This window comes from Haliotis cracherodii, unplaced genomic scaffold, assembly GCF_022045235.1.
Source record: "Haliotis cracherodii isolate W230 unplaced genomic scaffold, xgHalCrac1.p SCAF_10, whole genome shotgun sequence".
NCBI classification, from domain to species: Eukaryota; Metazoa; Mollusca; class Gastropoda; order Lepetellida; family Haliotidae; genus Haliotis; species Haliotis cracherodii.
Window position 1 is genome coordinate 36,460,120 of NW_027266265.1, and position 19,838 is coordinate 36,479,957.

Consider the following 19,838-nt stretch of genomic DNA (forward strand, 5'->3'; position numbering starts at 1 on the left):
GACTGGATGGTGAAGGGGGAGACTGGATGGTGAAGGGGAGACTGGATGGTGAAGGGAAGGCAAGACTGGATGGTGAAGGCAAGACTGGATGGTGAAGGGGGGGACTGGATGGTGAAGGCAAGACTGGATGGTGAAGGGGAGGGGGGAGACTGGATGGTGAAGGGGAGGGGGAGACTGGATGATGGAGGGGAGGGGGAGACTGGATTATGGAGGGGGCACATGCAAGGGAGGCAGGATGGGTGATGAGCATGACTAAAGATTAAATCTTGTATTATGATCAATTTGTTATTTCACATCACTCTGATTGCTTCTGTTTGTTGTCCAGGATGATGCTTCAGTCATTGAGATGTTTTCTACGTTCCTGCACCAGCTGAAGTTGTCCCTGGGGCAAGGTAAGAACATGGATTATAGTAAAATAAATCAGGTGTTCTTTAACTCTTTTTTCTAAGCTATGAAATACTTTGGAATGTTCGTTTCTGTGCATAAATGGATGTTTTGTCTTCTTTCTAATATGATTGTTCATAAATTGCCGTCCGTTGATTCTGGGTTAGAGTAGGTCCACAAAAACATGTGATGGTCGTCAAAGTCAACTTGAGGGATCCAGTGGTCAAGCTCAGTGACTTCAACATAAAGCAACAGTGTGGATCGTTGCTCATAACATGTAACACTGGATTGTCTGGTCCAGACTTCATTATTCACAGGCCGTCATAAAGTTGAAATATTGCTGCATTAAACAACAAACGAAAAAAAAAAAAATGAATGAACATGGTCAGTAAGATGTGTAGGTTTTATTTCAAGCTTTTGTAGGGGTGGTCTGGTAGCCTAGTGGTTAAAGCATTTGCTCGTCACGCCGAAGAACCGGGTTCGATTCCCGACATGGGTACAATATGTGAAGCCCATTTCTGGTGTCCCCTGCCGTGATATTGCCGGAATATTGCTAAAAGCGGTGTAAAACCATACTCACTCACTCACTCACTCAAGCTTTTGTCACCCATGATTATACGAATACTTTATGCTCAACAGGCGCCGCATCAATATTTGACGGGGAAGTGATGCTGCTTGATGAAGAAGAGAGAAGATTGATTAACCGCTTAGTGTCTGATTGATGACAGCTTGAAGTGTCAGTTTCGTCAAGTGTAATTACAAGAGGAGGAAGTGTGGATTCATGTCTGAATGTCTACTCTCTGTTACATGGATATTTTTATTTAAATGACTCATTATCAAATATAGTTTCGTACTTGATATTTCCATTTGTTGGGTCAGTAGTCGTTAGTTTCCATGTGCTTTGTAAGCTGTTTTGTTTTTTAATTATAATCAGGTCCTCGTTTCATAAAGCAATTATAGCGTGACGATGATCATTAGTCTATGTTTAAGTTTGGAGTTACGATCATCGTAGCGCAGTGATGGCTGTGTGTTACAGGTCGCTGATCGACAAGTGTCCTACTGAGAGGGGAGACCATGAATCTAACAATGTGCCACAAATTACACAACATTTGAAATACAATTTGCCTGGAAAAGGCATGAATTACCTCTAACTGGAAATTTCCAGATTAAAAAGCCATTTTTGAATATTTGTTTACTGCAGTAATTTTCTCTTGATTACTTTTGGTTTTCAATGTTACTTTCTCATATTAATATACTACCTGTGAAGCTCTGGGGTAGAATAGGTCTTCAGCAACTCATGCTTGACGTAGTGGCTCACTATGGCTCACTAAATATGTCTCCTATCTAAACTGCCTGGCAAAAGAATACACAGTCATGTTTGTTAGTGGCTTCAAATGAAACAAGACCCCTGAAGATCCTGGGTAGATCTCCCCATCTCCCATGCTTGCTGAAAAGGTGACTATGCTTGTCTTAAGAGGCTGCTAACGGGATCGGGTGTTAGGCCTGCTGACTTGGTTGATGCATGTCATCGTATCCAAATTGCATGGTTCGATGCTCATGATGTCAATCCCTTTATTGTCTGGTCCAGACTTGATTATTTACAGACTGCTGCCATATAGCTGGAATACTGCTGAGGGCGGCGTCAAACAAACAAAAAACAAACAAACATAATGACATACAGGGACCTAAGTCGATGTCTAATGACATGATCAGGGGTTGACACACCTTTGGCCAAATCCAACTAGTTCGCCGCTCATTTTGAATTAGCTGTTTATGTCAAATAGCTCGAGTTTGGAAAGTAACTAGCCTCTCTGGAGTTTCCCTTGCCTCGAACTGTCTACGCTTGTGATTTGTGATAATTATTTCACTACCTTTTCACTTAATTCCTTTGCATCATTGCATCATTGGGCGGTCGGGTAGCCCAGTGGTTAAAGCGTTTGCTCGTCACGCCGAAGACCAGGGTTTGATTCCCGACATGGGTACAATGTGTGAAGCCCATTTCTGGTGTCCCCCGCCGTGATATTGCTGGAATATTGCTAAAAGCGGTGTAAAACCAAACTCACTCACTCACTCATTGCATCATACCGAGGAGAGCTGTGTCCCTTGGGCATGCCAGAAACCTAAGATCATGAATTCGGGGGCGTGGGTGGCTCAAATGTCTAAGTTGTCTAAGGCACCGCGATTCGCTGTGCAGAGTTGCGTCCCTTTGGCACGCCAAAAACCTATGATTGTGGGTTCGAATCCCAGTTTGCCCCAATTATGTTTCTAGGTTTGTCAGCACCATACCGGTGCTTGTGGGGTTCATCGAATGGTAAACGTCTTGAGACCTGCATCACTTTGGGCTTTCCTCCAACACTAAGCTAACACGCTGTGATATAACTGGAATACTGTTAAAAACGGCGTTAAACCCAACTCACTCACTCACTTACCATACCCCATTTCACCTCACCTCACCTCAGGGTGATTATAAGCTGACCGCCGTGATATGACTGAAATACCGTTCAAAGCGGTCAACGCACTCATTCTTTGCATTATATGACTTGACTGTATACTTGTGATATGGAGAAACATACATTTAGGAAAAAAACCAGCTTTTCAGCTGGTGTCGGTTGTGTTATATATGTGACTGCCTCCGTGATCACCCATGTTACATATATATACAAAAATGAGATCAGTGTCATGTGTAGAAATTTCCATAAGGTATATGGAAGCTCGGAATATGTGAAGATATTGATTGGATGGTGGTTGACTTGTTTCCTGGTGTGTATCTGTGGAGACGCATGCCATTCAAATGTGAAAAAAACATATCAATTTATCTTTTTGTTCCTTTGTTTGTTGTGTTCAGCAAATCTGTAGAACCTCCATGAAAAGTGTTGATTTTAATCATCAAAGGGAACAGTATTTCTTATTTTGCAAGTTTAATTTACTAGTTTTTACATGCTCAAAATATTTATTTTGTATTGATTTACAATTTGTCATGGCATTGTGTTTGTATGATGTTATTTCTGAGTGATCTTATTGAAGTTATGTTAAAATCTTGTTATGTTAGGGACTGACATTTGGGGTCGCTGTGGGGGGGGGGGGGGGGGGGGGGGGGGGGGCGGAGATGGGGGGATGCAGGGATTTTTCCCCTAAAATATATTGTCCCAGAAAATTCTTAAAAATAATGTCTATGCTTCAGACCGTTAAAAAAGAAGACTTCTCTGTTAGATCAATTACATTGTTGCAAGGTGTTTTTCTCAAGAAGATAATCAGGATCATAGTTTTAATTCAATAATATCTGGTTTTGCAGCTGTAGCTAAGAAATTATTTTAGGCTAAAAACATATTAGTCTTGGTTCTCAGGCACCGCCCCCACCATCAGAAAGTCCGCCACATGTTTTTTTTTTATTTCCATTTTCAAAATAAATATGAAAATCCTAATACTTAAAAACAATGCGATCCAATAAAGCAATCCCTTTACATGAACACTGCTTCCTCCTCTTAAGGTCAATGCAGCAATAGGAATTTGTATGCTTGTTTATGTAGGGAGGCTCTTTCCCAGGTTGATGGTACACAACTGTTTATTTGGTTACATACTAGTTCTCCAGACAAAATCCCAGCACCCCCTCCAAGAATGTCAAATAGTCATTCTCTTACTCTATCCGTCCAAATTAACAATGATATACTGCTGTGACACTCATGTTGTGTTATACTGTACACTAAATGTCTGTGAATAAAATACTTGAAACTGTGATTTTGTCATTCTTCTATAAGCCCTCCTGGAATTTCCCTTGCCTCAGACTGTCTACGCTTGTGATTTGTGACTTAAATGGCGATAATTATTTCACTACCTTTTCACTTGCTTCCTTTGCATCATTGCATCATACTGAGGAGAGTTGTGTCCCTTGGGCATGCCAGAAACCTAAGATCATCAGTTTGAATCCCAGTTAAGCCCAATTATGTTTCTACAAGGTTTTTCAGCACCTCCTGTGCTTGTGGAGTTCATCGAAGTAGTGGGGCGGTTGGGTAGCCTAGTGGTTAACGCGTTCACCCGTCACACTGAAGACCCGGGTTCGATTCCCGACATGGGTACAATGTGTGAAGCCCATTTCTGGTGTCCCCCACCATGATATTGCTGGAATATTGCTTAAAGCGGCGTAAAACCATACTCACTCATTCACTCACTCACTCATCAAAGTGGTAAACGTATGAAGGGAGGCTCTTTCCCAGGTTGATGGTACACGACTGTTTATTTGGTTACATACTAGTTTGGACAAAAATACAAAAAAACTACCGGCCACCCGCACTATATTTACAAAAAGTTGTTGCCTGAAAACCAATTCTTTTATTTCTTAGGCCTAATCTCCAGACAAAATCCCAGCACCCCCTCCAAGAATGTCAAATAGTCATTCTCTTACTCTATCCGTCCAAATTAACAATGATATACTGTAACAGTTGTGACACTCATGTTGTGTTATACTGAACACTAAACGTCTGTGAATAAAATACTTGAAACTGTGATTTTGTCATTCTTCTATTGTCAACTCACTCACTCACTCACCTTTAGGTTATTACAACTTTTGTCTTATTGCTAATTTATCAAAACTTAAGCCTTGTTTCGGGAAATATATCTTCAAACTTTGTCATCATGCAGCGCCTCTCAATCATACCAATCACCATTGCTATGCTAGCACCAGTCTCACAAATGACAGATGTCTTGTATGTATATGTGTGTGTGTATATATATGAGTATGTCGTAATATAACTATCCAAACCTACCAGTGCACCAAATAATCCTGAACACAAAAAGCATTAAGACCGTTTGCTTTCATAACGTTAAGACGTCTTTATTTCAACAACTTAAACGATCGTATCTCCGCAATACAGGCAGCCATCTTTGATCAGGGTCACTTGACATCTTGACTGATGTAGGTCACTTGCTCGATTGTGACTTCACTGCTAATGACCAACCGGTCTGTGTGGTAGGACGGGTAGGTGTTGCACTGTTCCCCAATGTATTCTCCGTCAACAATCACCTGTAATGACAAACACATTGATACTGACAACCATTTTCTGCTGCCAAACTCGGAGGAAAAGTGATTGAGTTGGGTTTAACGCCTCTTTTAACAGTATTCCAGTTATATCGCGGCGTGTCAGCTTAATGTGGGAGGAAAGCCCAAAGTGATGCAGGTCTCAGACGTTTACCGCTTCGGTGAAACCCACGAGCACGGGTATGGTGCTGACAAGCCTAGAAACATAATCGGGGCGAACCGGGATTCGAACCCACAACCATAGGTTTTTTGGCGTGCCCAAGGGACGCTCTGTACAGCGAATCGCGGCGCCGTAGACGACTGGGTCACCCGTGCCCCCCGGAGGAAAAGAGTGAGTTGAGGCCGCTTTGAACAGTATTTCAGTTATATCGCGGCGTGTCAGCTCGATGGGCCAGGTACATCAAAAGTGCAGGTCTCAGGCGTTTAGCACTTTGAAGAAACCCACTAGCACGGGTATGGTGCTGACAAACCTAGAAACATAACCGATGAATCGGGATTCGAAGCCACGATCATAGGTTTTTTGCCGTGCTCAAGGGACGCAACAGTCCACAGCGACGTGCAGTGCCTTAGACGACTGGGCCACCCGTGCTCCCGACCATGATCGATGCCCCAGAATCAACCGCAGACAAAACCAAGAAACATTATCAAAGCGACTCTGGGATTCGAACCGACGACCACAGGGAGAACGCCTAAAGGACAAGTTCGAGCACCCAGGGGATATATGTTGTTTTTGGGTTTTTTATTTGTTTTTTAACAAAAAATCAATAATTGATTTGTCTACTCCAGATTCGATTATTTACAGATCACCATAATAAAACTGGAATGTTGCTGAGCTAGGCATGTTACAAACAAACACAGTTTTGCAGTTTGTTGGTCAATAAAGCGATCCGTGAGCGCTATAAGTCAGTATTAAATATGAAAGTTACGATCGTCCTAGCTCTAAGATCGCTTTGTTGAACAGGGCCCTTATGTTAACACTACTTGAAGTCACTCACTTGAAAGGTGTGTGCTTGTCGTACTACCCCCAGCCGGAACTGCTTCCCCAGCGTAAAGGGTTGTATGTTTAATAAACCCGATGACAGGTACACGTTCGCGTGGATGGATGAAGTGCTCGCGAAACGGACTTCCAAGTAGAACAGCCGAATGTCGTTGGAGATGAGAGTAACCGTGAATCTGAATTAGAAAATATAAATATGAATTATGACAGCTAATTTTGTAATTATTATACTGCTGCCGTTAATAATGCAGGACATGTGACGTTATGCGTAACACGCACCGTTAATAATGCAGGACATGTGACGTTATGCGTAACACGCACCGTTAATAATGCAGGAAACGTGACGTTATGCGTAACACGCTCCGTTTATAATGCAGGGAATGTGACGTTATACGTAACACGCTCCGTTAAAAATGCAGGGAATGTGACGTTATGCGTAGCACGCACCGTTAATAATGCAGAGGATGTGACGTTATGCGTAACACACTCCGTTAATAATGCAGAGGATGTGACGTTATGCGTTACACGTTCCGTTAATAATGCAGAGGATGTGACGTTATCCGTAACACGCTCCGTAAATAATGCAGGGAATATGACGTTATCCTTTAAATGACACAGTGATCAGTATCTTCTCATTAAGCATACACTTAAAATGACACAATGATCAATATGTTCACGTTAAACATGCACTTGAAATGACACAATGATCAATATGTCCATGTTAAACATGCACTTGAAATGACACAATGATCAATATATTCACGTTAAACATGCACTTGAAATGACACAATGATCAATATGTTCACATTAAACATGCACTTGAAATGACACAATGATCAATATGTTCACGTTAAACATGAAATTGAAATGACACAATGGATGACAATCGCCATTATTCAAGCATCACAATTATTTGTGAATGGCTACGCCAGTTTGTCACATACAAGCACACTATTAAATACGTTACAGGCGTAAATGCAATCACTGGAAACATACCTTGAGCGGACGGTTAGCGTGGCTATAATCTCGAGCGAGTACTGGTCAGTAATACCCCAGGGAAGTGACACATCAAACTCCACTCCCTGTAAGTTGAAGGGTTAATTAACGTCATGTGATCAAATAACCAGTCAATACAAAATGACATTAACCCTTGAGACTGGGTCATATATGACAGTACGACTGTGAAATATTATTTAGGGCAAGGCCAAGTGTACACTAACAATGTTTCGTCTTGATAAGTAGTCTGTTGTTAACTCAGTTACAAGATGTATGAGGGGGCACGGGTGGCCCAGTCGTCTATGCGATGTGCAGAGTTGCGTCCCTTGGGCAAGCCAGAAACCTATGATTGTGGGTTCGAATCCCGGTTCGCCCCGATAATGTTTCTAGGTTTCTCAGCACCATACCTGTGTTCGTGGGTTTCACCAAAGTGGTAAACGTCTGAGACCTGCATCACTTCGGGCTTTTCTCCCACATTAAGCTGACACGCCGTGATATACCTTGAATGCTGCTCAAAGCGGCGTTAAACTCAACTCACTCACTCACTCAGTCCCTTCAAGATGTATAATCATATGTACAACCTAAAAGTCCATATCACCATCATTGTTATCAAAGTTCATTCATCAAGGCATGTATATATATATCATCACAGTAGCTTTTGGCCCTAAGATTACGTCTTAAAGTACTATATATGGCATAAGCCGCCATAATCAAATACATTGCGATATGTAGAGACGGGGCCCAGCTTAAGAAAGTAACAAGAGAGCTGGGGATGGTGACGTCACTTCCGATTCGAAGTGATGGCGAATGGGCCCAGTGCATATATATATATATATACTGCTCAAAACAAGTCAAAGAACACCCACAACTGGAAAACTGAGGGTTGCATGACGAATTATCTATTTTCATTTGAAAAATAAATCTGGTGTTCTTTAACTTCTTTTGAGAAGTATATATCAACACAGTAGAGCTATGATAATGATACACTGGAGAATCGAGGATCAAGTCTACACGATATACGGTTTTTCCATTGGGCGAGGGGTCGGTCACATGACCGCGAAACTGAAGTTCATAAGTGTATGAATGTCACAGTTTGACGTTCATATGTTTTTCACGAGACTGCATTCTTGAAATAACATAAACACTGACGGACTACTTCCACATTCCTGGGGGAACCCATGAGGATTCCCTTGCACGAATTCATACAGAAGCGTTATTTCTTGTCATTTAGACCCTCATTTAGCGCGTTAGCATACATTGGGTTTAGTCATGCATAGGGTTTGGATATCCTCGCTACAACCCATCCTGGAAAACAAAACGAAAAAACGCACATCCAAACTATCGTAGTTGACTCTAAGCTCCGACGTTCATACAGTTTTGGGGGCGGTCGGGTAGCCTATTGGTTAAAGCGTTCCATCGTCACGCCGAAGACCCGGGTTCGAATCCCGACATGGGTACAATGTGTGAAGCCCATTTCTGGTGTCCCCCGCCGTGATATTGCTGTAATATTGCTAAAAGCGGCGTAAAACCATACTCACTCACTCACTCACTCATACAGTTCGGCTCTCACTCTATAAAGGTTCATAAAGTGAACTCACACAAAGTGAGAGTCAATTCTTAAATACATCTGAAACATTTACATACCGGCTTTGGGTGTGGCCACCTCGCCCTATAGCACGAGCCATAGAGTCCCTCCCACTCTCCCACGCTGGAACACCGGTGTTTGGTGCTTCTCCCACAGAAGAGGAATCCCGGGCGACAGGTGTACGTTGCCGTTGCACCGACGTACTTCCCCTTGAACGAAACGTCCGCGTTTGGTAAGGGAGGGGGTAAGCCACATGCGGTTTGGTCTGCGAAATGAAAATACAATATGCATTAGTGTATATGTTCCCACAAACAAAAAAAACAAAAAAAAGCCTCGATACTACTAACATGGTAGCGCGAGGTGAATCGAGGTGAGGTGAAATTGGGTTTAACGTCGCGTCCAAGATTATTGCACTGATATACCGACGTGTGTGTGTGTGGCTGCTTGTACTAGTCCGGACTGATGCCGATTTATAGCGCTAGCTATATACCATGCCGCAGTTTAACATGAATACCCCACTCAGACACAGTGTACTGACTCCTAGCCGACCAGTCCTTGTTTGAGCCCCATAATGCCGAGGGTGACAACAAGTACCATCTTTTAACGTCTTTTGGTATGACGCGGCCGGGGATCGAACCCAGGACCTTCCGCTCTCCGGGCGGACGCTCTACCACTAGACCACGGAGACGAGTCAACCTAAATCTTATACATTTGCAGATACAAAGGTACAAAAAACACACGCGTCAGCTTTCATTACGCGCAATAATTTTAATGAGGACTATTATTGTTATGGGGGCGGTCGGGTAGTGGTAAAATCTTTGCTCGTCACGCCGAAGACTCGGGTTCGAATCCCGACATGTGTGAAGCCCATTTCTGGTGTCCCCCGCCGTGATATTGCTGGAATATTGCTAAAAGCGGTGTTAAACCAAACTCACTCACTCACTCACTCACTATTATTGTTATGAAGATGGAGCAGTGGGATAGTCTAGTGGATAAAGCGTTCGCTCGTCACGCCAAACACCCGTGTCCGATTCTCCACATGGGTACTCTGTGTGAAGCCCATTTCTGGTGTCCCCCGCCGTGACATTGCTGGAATATTGCTGAAAGCGGCTTGAAACTATACTCACTCACTGAAGGTTAATGAAGGTTATAAAACAACCCAAATGCAAAATAAGACACACACAGATACTGATTGTGTTCGTATTCGATACACTCAGCATTAATACAGCTATATGAGGGCGGCCTGGAAATTGTCGAGTCTGAACCAGACAAACCAGTGGTCGATATCATGAGCAACGCCTATGCTATAGGAGTACGACGACACGCAATCAACAAAGTCACCGAACCGGAACACCCGATCCACATTTCTTCTTAAAATAAGTTGATGGGAATCAATTCTACCCCGGATTCCCTAGGGGTCTCAGAAGACAGAGGAGCGGTCGGTGGCCTAGTGGTTAAAGCGGTCGCTCGTCACACCGAAGACCGGGTTCGATTCCCGACATGGGTACAATGTGTGAAGCCCATTTCTGGCGTCCCCCGCCGTGATATTGCTGGAATATTGCTGATAGCGGCGTAAAATCAAACTCACTCACTCACTCAAATGACAGAAAAAACAAATTACCTGGGTCGCATCCTCCGAAGAGAGGCGTAATGGCTTTTGATCCGGGGATCCTGCACAGGCTATCGTCGTCAGCATCTGTTGTGTCCAGGCTGAAGGTCAGTGAGTCCAGCTCTACCCCATACTGGTCACCGTCCTCCACCTTGACCGTCAACTGATGATTTCCCGCTTCGGCAGTTACATTTTCACCGAAATTTGCGACTTCCAGTATAGTGTTCCATAATACACCATCACCAAGTTTTTCTCGCGTTACCCAGCTTCCGACCTCCTGGTCATCGAGATGGAAGGTCAGGAGATCAGACAGGCCGTCATTGGAGTACCGCAATTTTTCTAGCGAAAACGATTTCCTTTTCTTCAAACAGAAATTATATATCAATTTCTCGTCGTCGTAGAGGACAACCGTGCCTTGGTTTGATGCGTGTCCACGGGGACGTAGACGACACTTCTCAACACCAACAGCAGTCGCGAGTTCATCAAGCTGAACCGTGACTTCATGAGCTAGCGACGCCCGCAGCAGGGGTAGCAACAGCACGAACGTGCACCACGTGTTCATCTTTGAGTCCAGACGTTCAGTGAGACAAGAGTCTACTCATTTAAATATGCTTGGGAGATCCGGTATTTGAATATTTAACTGCTTCGTCCATATAAGGACATGCGACTGCCGCATTATAGGTCCCATAATCAGCATTATTTACAAGTGTGACAATTTTATCACATGTGTGGATATAGATTAAAACTAAACTTTCTTAATGTTTCGACATATGATAATTTTACGATAATGTTATTATCATTCTACGATAATTTTACGATAAGTTTATGATACTTTATGATTATTCTTGGATAACACTTTCTTAGTAAAGTACAGATTCTAGTACTTAATTGTGGGTTGAGTCCCATCCGGAATTCGAACCCGCAATGTATAGTATCATAAAAAAATGATACTTCTAGATTTTGAATATTACTAAAAAGTACTGCAGGAAAACGTTTGGCGAGTCTTACTTAAGTTTAGAACCAACGTCTACCTAATGAAACTGGGAGATGGAGACAAATAGCTGTAACCGAAAGAAAAATGTCAACTTTGTAAACTATCTGACATAGGTGATGAATCCCATTATTTGATTATTTGTCCATCTTTAGAAAAAGAAAAACAACACACTTTTTACACAGATTCTACAACATTGAACCCAATATGTATAAAATAAATTTACTTTTCAATAATCCACGATTAGGAACATTGTCCATATTTGCAGTCATTATTTCATTGTTTAAACCTATCAAGTAACCCACTCCTTATTTAATTGCCCACATAACATATAGTTACCAGGAGAATCTGTGCATATGTATATCATGCATGGTCGGCAAAGATGTTCAGTATCTTTTCTCTATTTATATGTATATGTATCATGTTGTTGGAGTAATTTTGTACCTCTTATACCGAACAATTTAGTCGCCTTACAATAAGCGCAATGACAATCACGATCAATGTAATACTAACTTTAATTTCACACTTTAGTTTCGCTGAGAACCATCAAGTGGTCCTCAGGTCAGAACAGATCCGCATTACCCGATGATGTCATAAAAGCCGACAATTCTGATCATAATGCATGATAAATGTTTAATATGCGGAAACAATACGTCCTGTGTACGGGCATATTTGTGACGTGCCATTGTTCAGCCGGACCTAACTTGCAGAGTTGGAATTCAAGATCCTGTTAAGGCTAAGCGACGCTGAGTGTATGTCATACTTCGGTTGACCGAAGTTGCTAATGCTTAGTGAGTGAGTGAGTATGGTTTTACGCCGCTTTTAGCAATATTACAGCAATATCACGGCGGGGGACACCAGAAATGGGCTTCACACAGTGTGCCCATGTAGGGAATCGAACCCGGATCTTCGGCGTGACGAGCGAACGCTTTAACCGCGAGGTTACCCGACCGCCCCCTTGTGTGTTATAGCAATACACATGGGCGTTGTGCTTCTCATCATGACAGCCATCTTTTTTTATATCTTTTTATTACGAGAATTGCCGAAAGTAACACTGATTGACCACACGATCCCGTTAGTCGCCTCTTACGACAAACATAGTCGCCCTTTACAGCAAGAATGGGTTGCTGAAGACCTATTCTACCCCGGATCATCAAGGGTCCCAAGCAATTGGAATACGATGACATGGCATCAACAAGTCAGCGAGCCTGACCACACGATCCAATTAGTCGCCTCTTACGACAAGCATAGTCGCCTTTTACAGTAAGCATGGGTTGCTGAAGACCTATTCTACCCCGGATCGTCACGGGTCAAATGTTGTTTTTTTGTTTTTAATCATGACGGGCATGGCTATGTAGCTAATTCTTTACAGCTCCCAAATGTCCTTGCTCTGTCTCATTTGACTGTTGTGATGGTGAGTGTTCATAATAATTAAACAGCCAATCCCCTTCCACTGATTTACCCACCTGACCAGAACTGAAGGAGACCAGTGAGACCACCTCGTCTGTTTCATATTTACATCTATGCATAGAGATTTAGAGTAACACTTTCCACAAAGACATATGACAAGAAGGATGACTTCAACTTCCCAATAGCAAATGTTCCCTTCGTGTCGAGCAATATTTTTGCAGCTCCAGCCTTTGGCGTTTACATTCCACAACTTCTGAGGAACAATCGAGCATGCGTTTTCTTCGGCGATTTCAAAGACTCTTATTAAAAGTTGTTTGATAAAGGGTACAACATTCAAGGCCTCAGTAAAACCTTCAAAAAGTCTTATGGTAGACATGAAGAAGGTATTTCCAATGCTTGCCGTAAAAGGCGACTATGCTTGCTGTAAAAGGCGACTATGCTTGCTCTAAAAGGCGACTATGCTTGGCGTAAGAGGCGACTAACGGGATCGGGTGTTCACGCTTGCTGACTTGGTTGATGCATTTCATCGTATCACAATTGCTTGGATCGATGCTCATGATATCAATCACTGGATTGTCTGGTTCAGACTCGATTATTTACAGACCCCCGTCTATAGCTGGAATATTGCTGAGTGCGGCGTTAAACAACAAACAATCATCAATCAATACTTCCCCAAATTAAAACATAACAATTCAAGGGCTGTACAGAGGAGGAACACACCTCTGTATTGAGTACGATACATATAACAACAGTGTATCGAAAATTCAGGTCAGGAAATCATCTTTGTCCGGCTGAACCCGATATGACGGCAAATAATGCTACAACCGTTGTCAACACTGGCATAGACGAGAGGCGGGATGAACTGTCGCAGACGCGAGTTTCGTCTGAATTATCAGCGCATTCGTCCACACCATTGCAGGCTAACGTCTTGGCTATGCAGAAGTTGTTGCTGCACTGGAAGGCGTCGTCGAAGCAGCTTCCTAAAAAACGAAGCAAACAAATTTTGGGCAATGGTCTTTTAACGCTAAAATGTGGTTAAGTATGCTAAAACTTATATTAGTTCACTATTATTTCCTGATACTTTTTTTATTATAAAATACAACTTTGTGTTTTTACAAAGCAAAACAAATGGAAAAATGAGTTTAGATCAAAGGAACATTTGATTTTTCGATTTAACTTTAATTTGTCCTTCCTTAGTATTTTATGCACACGTTAATACAGCATGTTGAATTTTGTACATATCTCAACCGAGACACGTCATAGCAAAGAGAGTTCAGGACAAATGTGTTAACAGAATAAAAAAAGATTATGTCGTAATCAGGCACAGTATTGCTGTTGTTGTTGTTGTTGTTAACGATGGTGTTGAACCAACACATTAACAAGCAGGTCATGTTTGAGTTTGAGGATGACAATGACGGTTTCATTTGGGACGTCATTTTGCCCATCAAAACCGATACCGCCTTGAATATTCTTGAACAAAATTATAGCCCATCGCATCAGTGATATAAGAACCCAGATGTATATATCTTTAAACATATTTTATTAATAGTGGCCAATCGGCGATGTAGAAGTCCGCTAGAAAAATCCTCAAGTCACACATCGGCAGACAATTTCTAACTGGTTACCCTAAAACTGCAAACACCGACAAGCAGATGGTGAAGGATGACCGAAACACAGGTTATACACGTAGTGGCGTCTCCTGAGTCGAGGCTACTTATACATTGGCCTCAATTCACCCAGCAGTCAATGGGTACCCGGGAGTATGCGATGTAAACGTAAATGCAGTACCTTCCAGCGCAAAATAGACAGCTTGGATTGTATACTCCCCGGGGAACTGAGACTGCAAAATGAATGGACCCTGTTCCCTTGAGTCGTGTTACGTTTGAACAGCCGCTGTGTGGATAACGCGCTGTACAGGTGTGTACTGTCATTACCATTGTACCACAGAAGTAAACAGGGACTTACCAATAGGCCCTCGTTTGAGCGATGTCAGTATGATAGTGAAGGTAGCATCGGAGTCTATTGTGTCCGTGTCATACTGCAGAGCTATGGCTGGCACAGAGGTGTTGAACACCTTGGTGGCCAATCTAGAGCCGCACAATGTTCCTGTTGGGTGGAAAGTAGAACATATATAGAATAGTATAATTAGGAGATAAACATACTGTGTTTTCAATGTAGAGCTAGGTTACCTGTAGATTTCACCGCGCTTAATTGAATTTGGAACCGAACCGACTAAATAAAACGCGAACTCTTTGGTGTCAGCAAATATACTGAGTGAAGCGGCATGGGTTGAGTCCAGTGTTTTGAGTGGGTTCTCGATCTGAATTACGGAATCACCGAAGAAAATAAGGTGCTGTATATACTCAAGCAGTTTGTTTACACCGTAATACTTCACTCGAATATATGACAGGCATTGAAAGCATATAAAGCACGGCAACTTGGTAAGATAACATGAGGTGGGCATCCCTAAAGAAAACAAAGCAAGCTTTGCAAGGCTTTCGCTCTACATCGCGCGTCACCATTATGACGTCATATCGCTCATTATGACGCAAAAGATATGACGTCACAGTCGTAAATAGAAAAGGCTCACAATTCCAAGCTCTCTGTTGTCTCCAAAATGTAAATACATTCCCTTTGTTGATTTCTTTCTTGTTTTTTCTGCACGAAATGTATTGCCACACATCCTTTGAATATTGTAGTAACCTCATCTTTGCATTTTGTAACCTGTAATTGTATATATAATTATTTAAATATGCCTACCGACAATGACTGAAAATAGTACTATTCTATGATTATTAGCTTCCGCGGTGATGCGGCCGTCAAACCTGCTGTTTCACTCAGAGGGGGTTTATTGTGATTTAATAGCCTCTGATTGACCAATCAGAATCGAGTAAATTCCAAATTTATGGCAGAATAATGATTTGTCGACGCCATGTTGCACTCAAGTTGACATAATGACGTCACAATATATATACGTCACAATATGACGTAATGTTTATACTTTTTGATCATGTGGAATATGGGTTTGTCAACGTTATGACGTCACCAATGATAACGTAGTGTGCAATAAGGTCAGAATACTTATAATATCCTTGTGGACGCCAAGTTAACACTTCTCCTCTGGGCCCCGTTCCACAAAGCGATCATAGTGCTAAGTCAATCGTAATTCCCATGCTTTAACATAGACGTACGGCAGTCGTAGCGCTAAGATCGCTTTGAGGAACGGGACCCTGGACACTGTTTTCAATACTTCTTTACAACCGTTTTAAATGGAATGGATAACACAAAGGTTATAATGAAACTGACTTTACCAAACACGTAAGTCTGAAACACCATCTGTCGGCCAGCACTGGAAGGAATCCATATTAGTTTCGTTCACGTGACTATCTCATAACAAACTTAATAAATACTGACATTTTGGCTGGTCTACATTTTTGTACTTCAGATCTATGTATTGACCAACTTGTATTTATCATAAATGGTTAATGTCATGGATGCGACAAACCAATCCGATAAACTTGAAACACGATCCGATGACTATTCAAATGAGGTCGCCAAGCATGTACTACTTTCAAGCTCAATACATCAATACATCTATTGACCGCCTCCGTGGTCTAGTGGTAGAGCGTCCGCCCGGAGAGCGGAAGGTCCGGGGTTCGATCCCCGCCCGCGTCATACCAAAAGACGTTTAAAGATGGTACTTGTTGTTACCTTGTCTGGCGCTCGGCATTAATGGGCTAAAACAAGGACTGGTCGGCTCGGAGTCAGTGTACTGTGTCTGAGTAGGGTATTCATGTTAAACTGCGGCATGGTAACTCAGTGAGCATGCACTATAAATCGGTATCAGTCAGGACTAGTACAAATAGCCACACAAACACACACCCGTACATGCACGTCGCTATATAAGTGCAATAATCTTGGACGCGACGTTAAACCCCATTTCACCTCACCTCTTTGTTCTATTGACTAACGTTCTCAAGATTGGGGTTTCACAATGTGTCGTCGGGGCGGTGGGGTCTAGTGGTTAGATGACATGGGTACAATGTGTGAAGCCCATTTCTGGTGTCTCCCGCCGTGATAATGCTGGAATATTGCTAAAAAGCGGCGTAAAACCATACTCACTTACCTACTCATTCACCCAAGTCGTCACGATATGGCTGAAATATTGCCCATGTGACGTTAAATAATAACTCACTCACTCACACATTCACCCAAGGACATACAATTGCAGAATAATAACAATTTACCGGATATTCGAGGCCCGAGCGGATCTACGATCTCCAGCGTGGTGTTGCATTCCAAGGGGAGGCTGAAGGATGTGATGTCAATGAGGATGCCTAGCGCGTCTTCATCAGTCGCCACGTCCATATTGCACGACGACGACAGATTCCCCCTCAGAATCATGCTATCGGAGAAGGAAAGTGTGTCGTCACAGTTGCTCTCCATGGCAACTGAAAAGAACTTGAGGTCAGGGCATGGTGTTTATGCTTCGCGGAGAGATGGAGATTTTTAACAAAAATAATGCTTTGTGTTTTTTTGTATTTAAAACATTGCATGTAAAGGCGGCGTAAAACAATACTCACTCACACTTTACTAATTGAAATGGGGCACGGGTGGACCAGTCGTCTAAGGCGCCGCAATTCGCTGTGCAGAGTTGCGTCCCTTGGGCATGGTAGAACCTTTGATTGTGGATTCGAATCCCGGTTCGCCCCCATTATGTTTCAAGGTTTGTCAGCACCATACCCGTGCTCGTGTGTTTCAACAAAGTGGTAAACGCCTGCGACCTGCATCACTTCAGGCTTTCCTCCCATATATAGCTGACAAGCCGTGATATAACTGGAATACTGTAAAAAAGCGGCGTTAAACCAAGCTCACTCACTCACTATAAATTTTTTTTGTTATTTAGCGCCACACTCCAGCTACATGGTCCAGCTACATGACGCTATTCACCACGTCACCGAGCCTACCCATCTGATATATGTAGTCGCCTCTTGCGACCAGCATAGTCTGTGGGATCTATTCTACCAAAGAAGCATAGGCATATGTAGATACTAGGACAATAAAAATCCGCTCTAATCCGGCAGCATAGGCATCCGTAGGTACTTGGACAATAAAATGAGTGAGTATGGTTTTAAGCCGCTCTTAGCTCTACTCCAGCAATATCGCGACAGGGACACCAGACATGGGCTTCACACTTGTTGGAAATCAAACCATAGGCGTGACGAGCGAACGTTTAACCACTAGCCTACCTATCCGCCCAATGAACGTGAGGCTGTTTGGTCAAGCGAAAACGATAACGATGAGATCCAATATAATGGACGCCCACCCTACCCACTTTCCAAAACATCAGACCGCCTCCGTGGTCTAGTGGTAGAGCTTCCGCCCGGAGAGCGGAAGGTCCGGGGTTCGATCCCCGGCCGCGTCATACTAAAAGACGTTAAAAGATGGTACTTGTTGTCACCCTGTCATATTGAATTTAGCAAATATTCTGGTTCAATTCGTGACGCTCTACGATCTAGTTACGATACAGGTACGATATAGTTACGAATATTCGTGGGATTCAGCTGGATTCGCTTGAATATTGTCAGGAATTCACTACGATTCACAAGAAGATATTAGGAATACTGCACGAAAGTTACGAATCAGTTACGAATCAGTTAAGAATACGCCGAATTGTACCAATCAGGTACGAATAAAAATGAATTGGTGACTATTCTTGACAATTTTGGGGTGGGTTTTTCCCTCAAGATAGCTTCGGCGTGTATTCGTGGGATTCGTGACAGATTCGTAGCCGATTCGTCGTAAAGCCACGAATTCACGAATCCTCGAATGACTTATGAATACCTACGAATGCCTACGAACCGATTACGATTCAGTTACGATGCATAAGAATGCATTACGAATTTGTTACGAATTAACTACGATATTTTTTAATCGGGAGTTCGTGGCCAAAACTGTGAACAGCTCAAAACTTTTGCCACGAATTCCCCATAGCTCAAGGATAGTAAGAACTAACTACGAATATATGCGAATCAGTTAAAAATTTCACTGATTACGATTCAACTACGAATCCTAAAATTTATCAATTCGTGGGATTCGTGGTCTGTGTGGAATAGTAGTATTCCTCAAATAAGCTCATGACCCTGGTAGACATTTTTACCTGACGAACAGACAGCCTCGTATCATCATTAAACTGCCGACGACCCGAGGCTGCCTGTTTGATCAGGTCAGAAAGGCTATTAGAAGTGGAATGTGGAAAGGGGAAGGTTAGGGGTCACCAGGACGTCTGTGTATACTTACATGTCTCTGGTGTTTTGGCACCGCCGCTGGTCCATGTTGACATACACAGAGAGAGAAACACAACAGTATAGGAAGCCATTTTATTTAATTTTACAGTGACGCATACGTTGATGAATGCACTGTAGATAGGACAACCTTTATCAACAGTGGATTCAAGGATATCTCCGTGTGGGCCCGTATGATAACACAGATACGTATGCTATAACACAGAGTGAGTGAGTGAGTGAGTGAGTGAGTGAGTGAGTGAGCGGAATGTGAGCGGAATGTGAGAGGAAAGCTCTATTTTTTTTTTTTTTAAATTTTTTTTTAGGAAAGCCCTAGGTGATGTAGGTCTTAGACGTGTACTGCTTTGGTAAAACCAACGACCACGGGTATGGTACTGACAAAACATGAAACGTTATCGACGCGAACAGGGATTCGAACCCAGTCAGAACATACCGACCTCGTCGCTCGTATTAAAATTCTTTCGTTCGTTTTTAAACAGTTTGCCAGTGTGAACAGATAAGCGCAATGATAACGTGCAGTGCCAGCCTG

At 42.7% G+C, this 19,838-nt stretch overlaps 3 protein-coding genes across 3 annotated transcripts in view; 1 reads left to right on the forward strand and 2 right to left on the reverse strand.

Moving 5' to 3' along the window:
* Positions 1-1,189, forward strand: part of LOC139449995 (uncharacterized) — a 35,365-nt gene extending 34,176 nt beyond the window's left edge. The window contains exons 25-26 of the mRNA XM_071231608.1: positions 326-392; positions 1,024-1,189. Of these exons, the coding sequence (XP_071087709.1) occupies positions 326-392; positions 1,024-1,106 (150 nt within the window). The 3' untranslated portion in view covers positions 1,107-1,189. The remainder of the gene's footprint in view (positions 1-325; positions 393-1,023) is intronic.
* Positions 1,190-5,194: 4,005 nt separating this feature from the next.
* Positions 5,195-11,189, reverse strand: LOC139450006 (uncharacterized). Its single transcript, XM_071231621.1, has 5 exons — positions 10,616-11,189; positions 9,054-9,259; positions 7,410-7,495; positions 6,412-6,589; positions 5,195-5,401 (listed from the first exon to the last, which is right to left on the reverse strand). Exons 1-5 carry the CDS (start codon positions 11,163-11,165, stop codon positions 5,273-5,275), a joined length of 1,149 nt encoding a protein of 382 aa, XP_071087722.1. The 5' UTR covers positions 11,166-11,189; the 3' UTR covers positions 5,195-5,272.
* A 2,512-nt stretch (positions 11,190-13,701) lies between these two features.
* Positions 13,702-19,496, reverse strand: LOC139450012 (uncharacterized). The gene is made up of 4 exons (XM_071231634.1): positions 19,305-19,496; positions 17,252-17,455; positions 14,970-15,110; positions 13,702-13,984 (listed from the first exon to the last, which is right to left on the reverse strand). The coding sequence occupies exons 1-4, from the start codon at positions 19,381-19,383 to the stop codon at positions 13,782-13,784; spliced, it is 627 nt and encodes a 208-aa protein (XP_071087735.1). The 5' UTR covers positions 19,384-19,496; the 3' UTR covers positions 13,702-13,781.
* Positions 19,497-19,838: the final 342 nt, after the last annotated feature.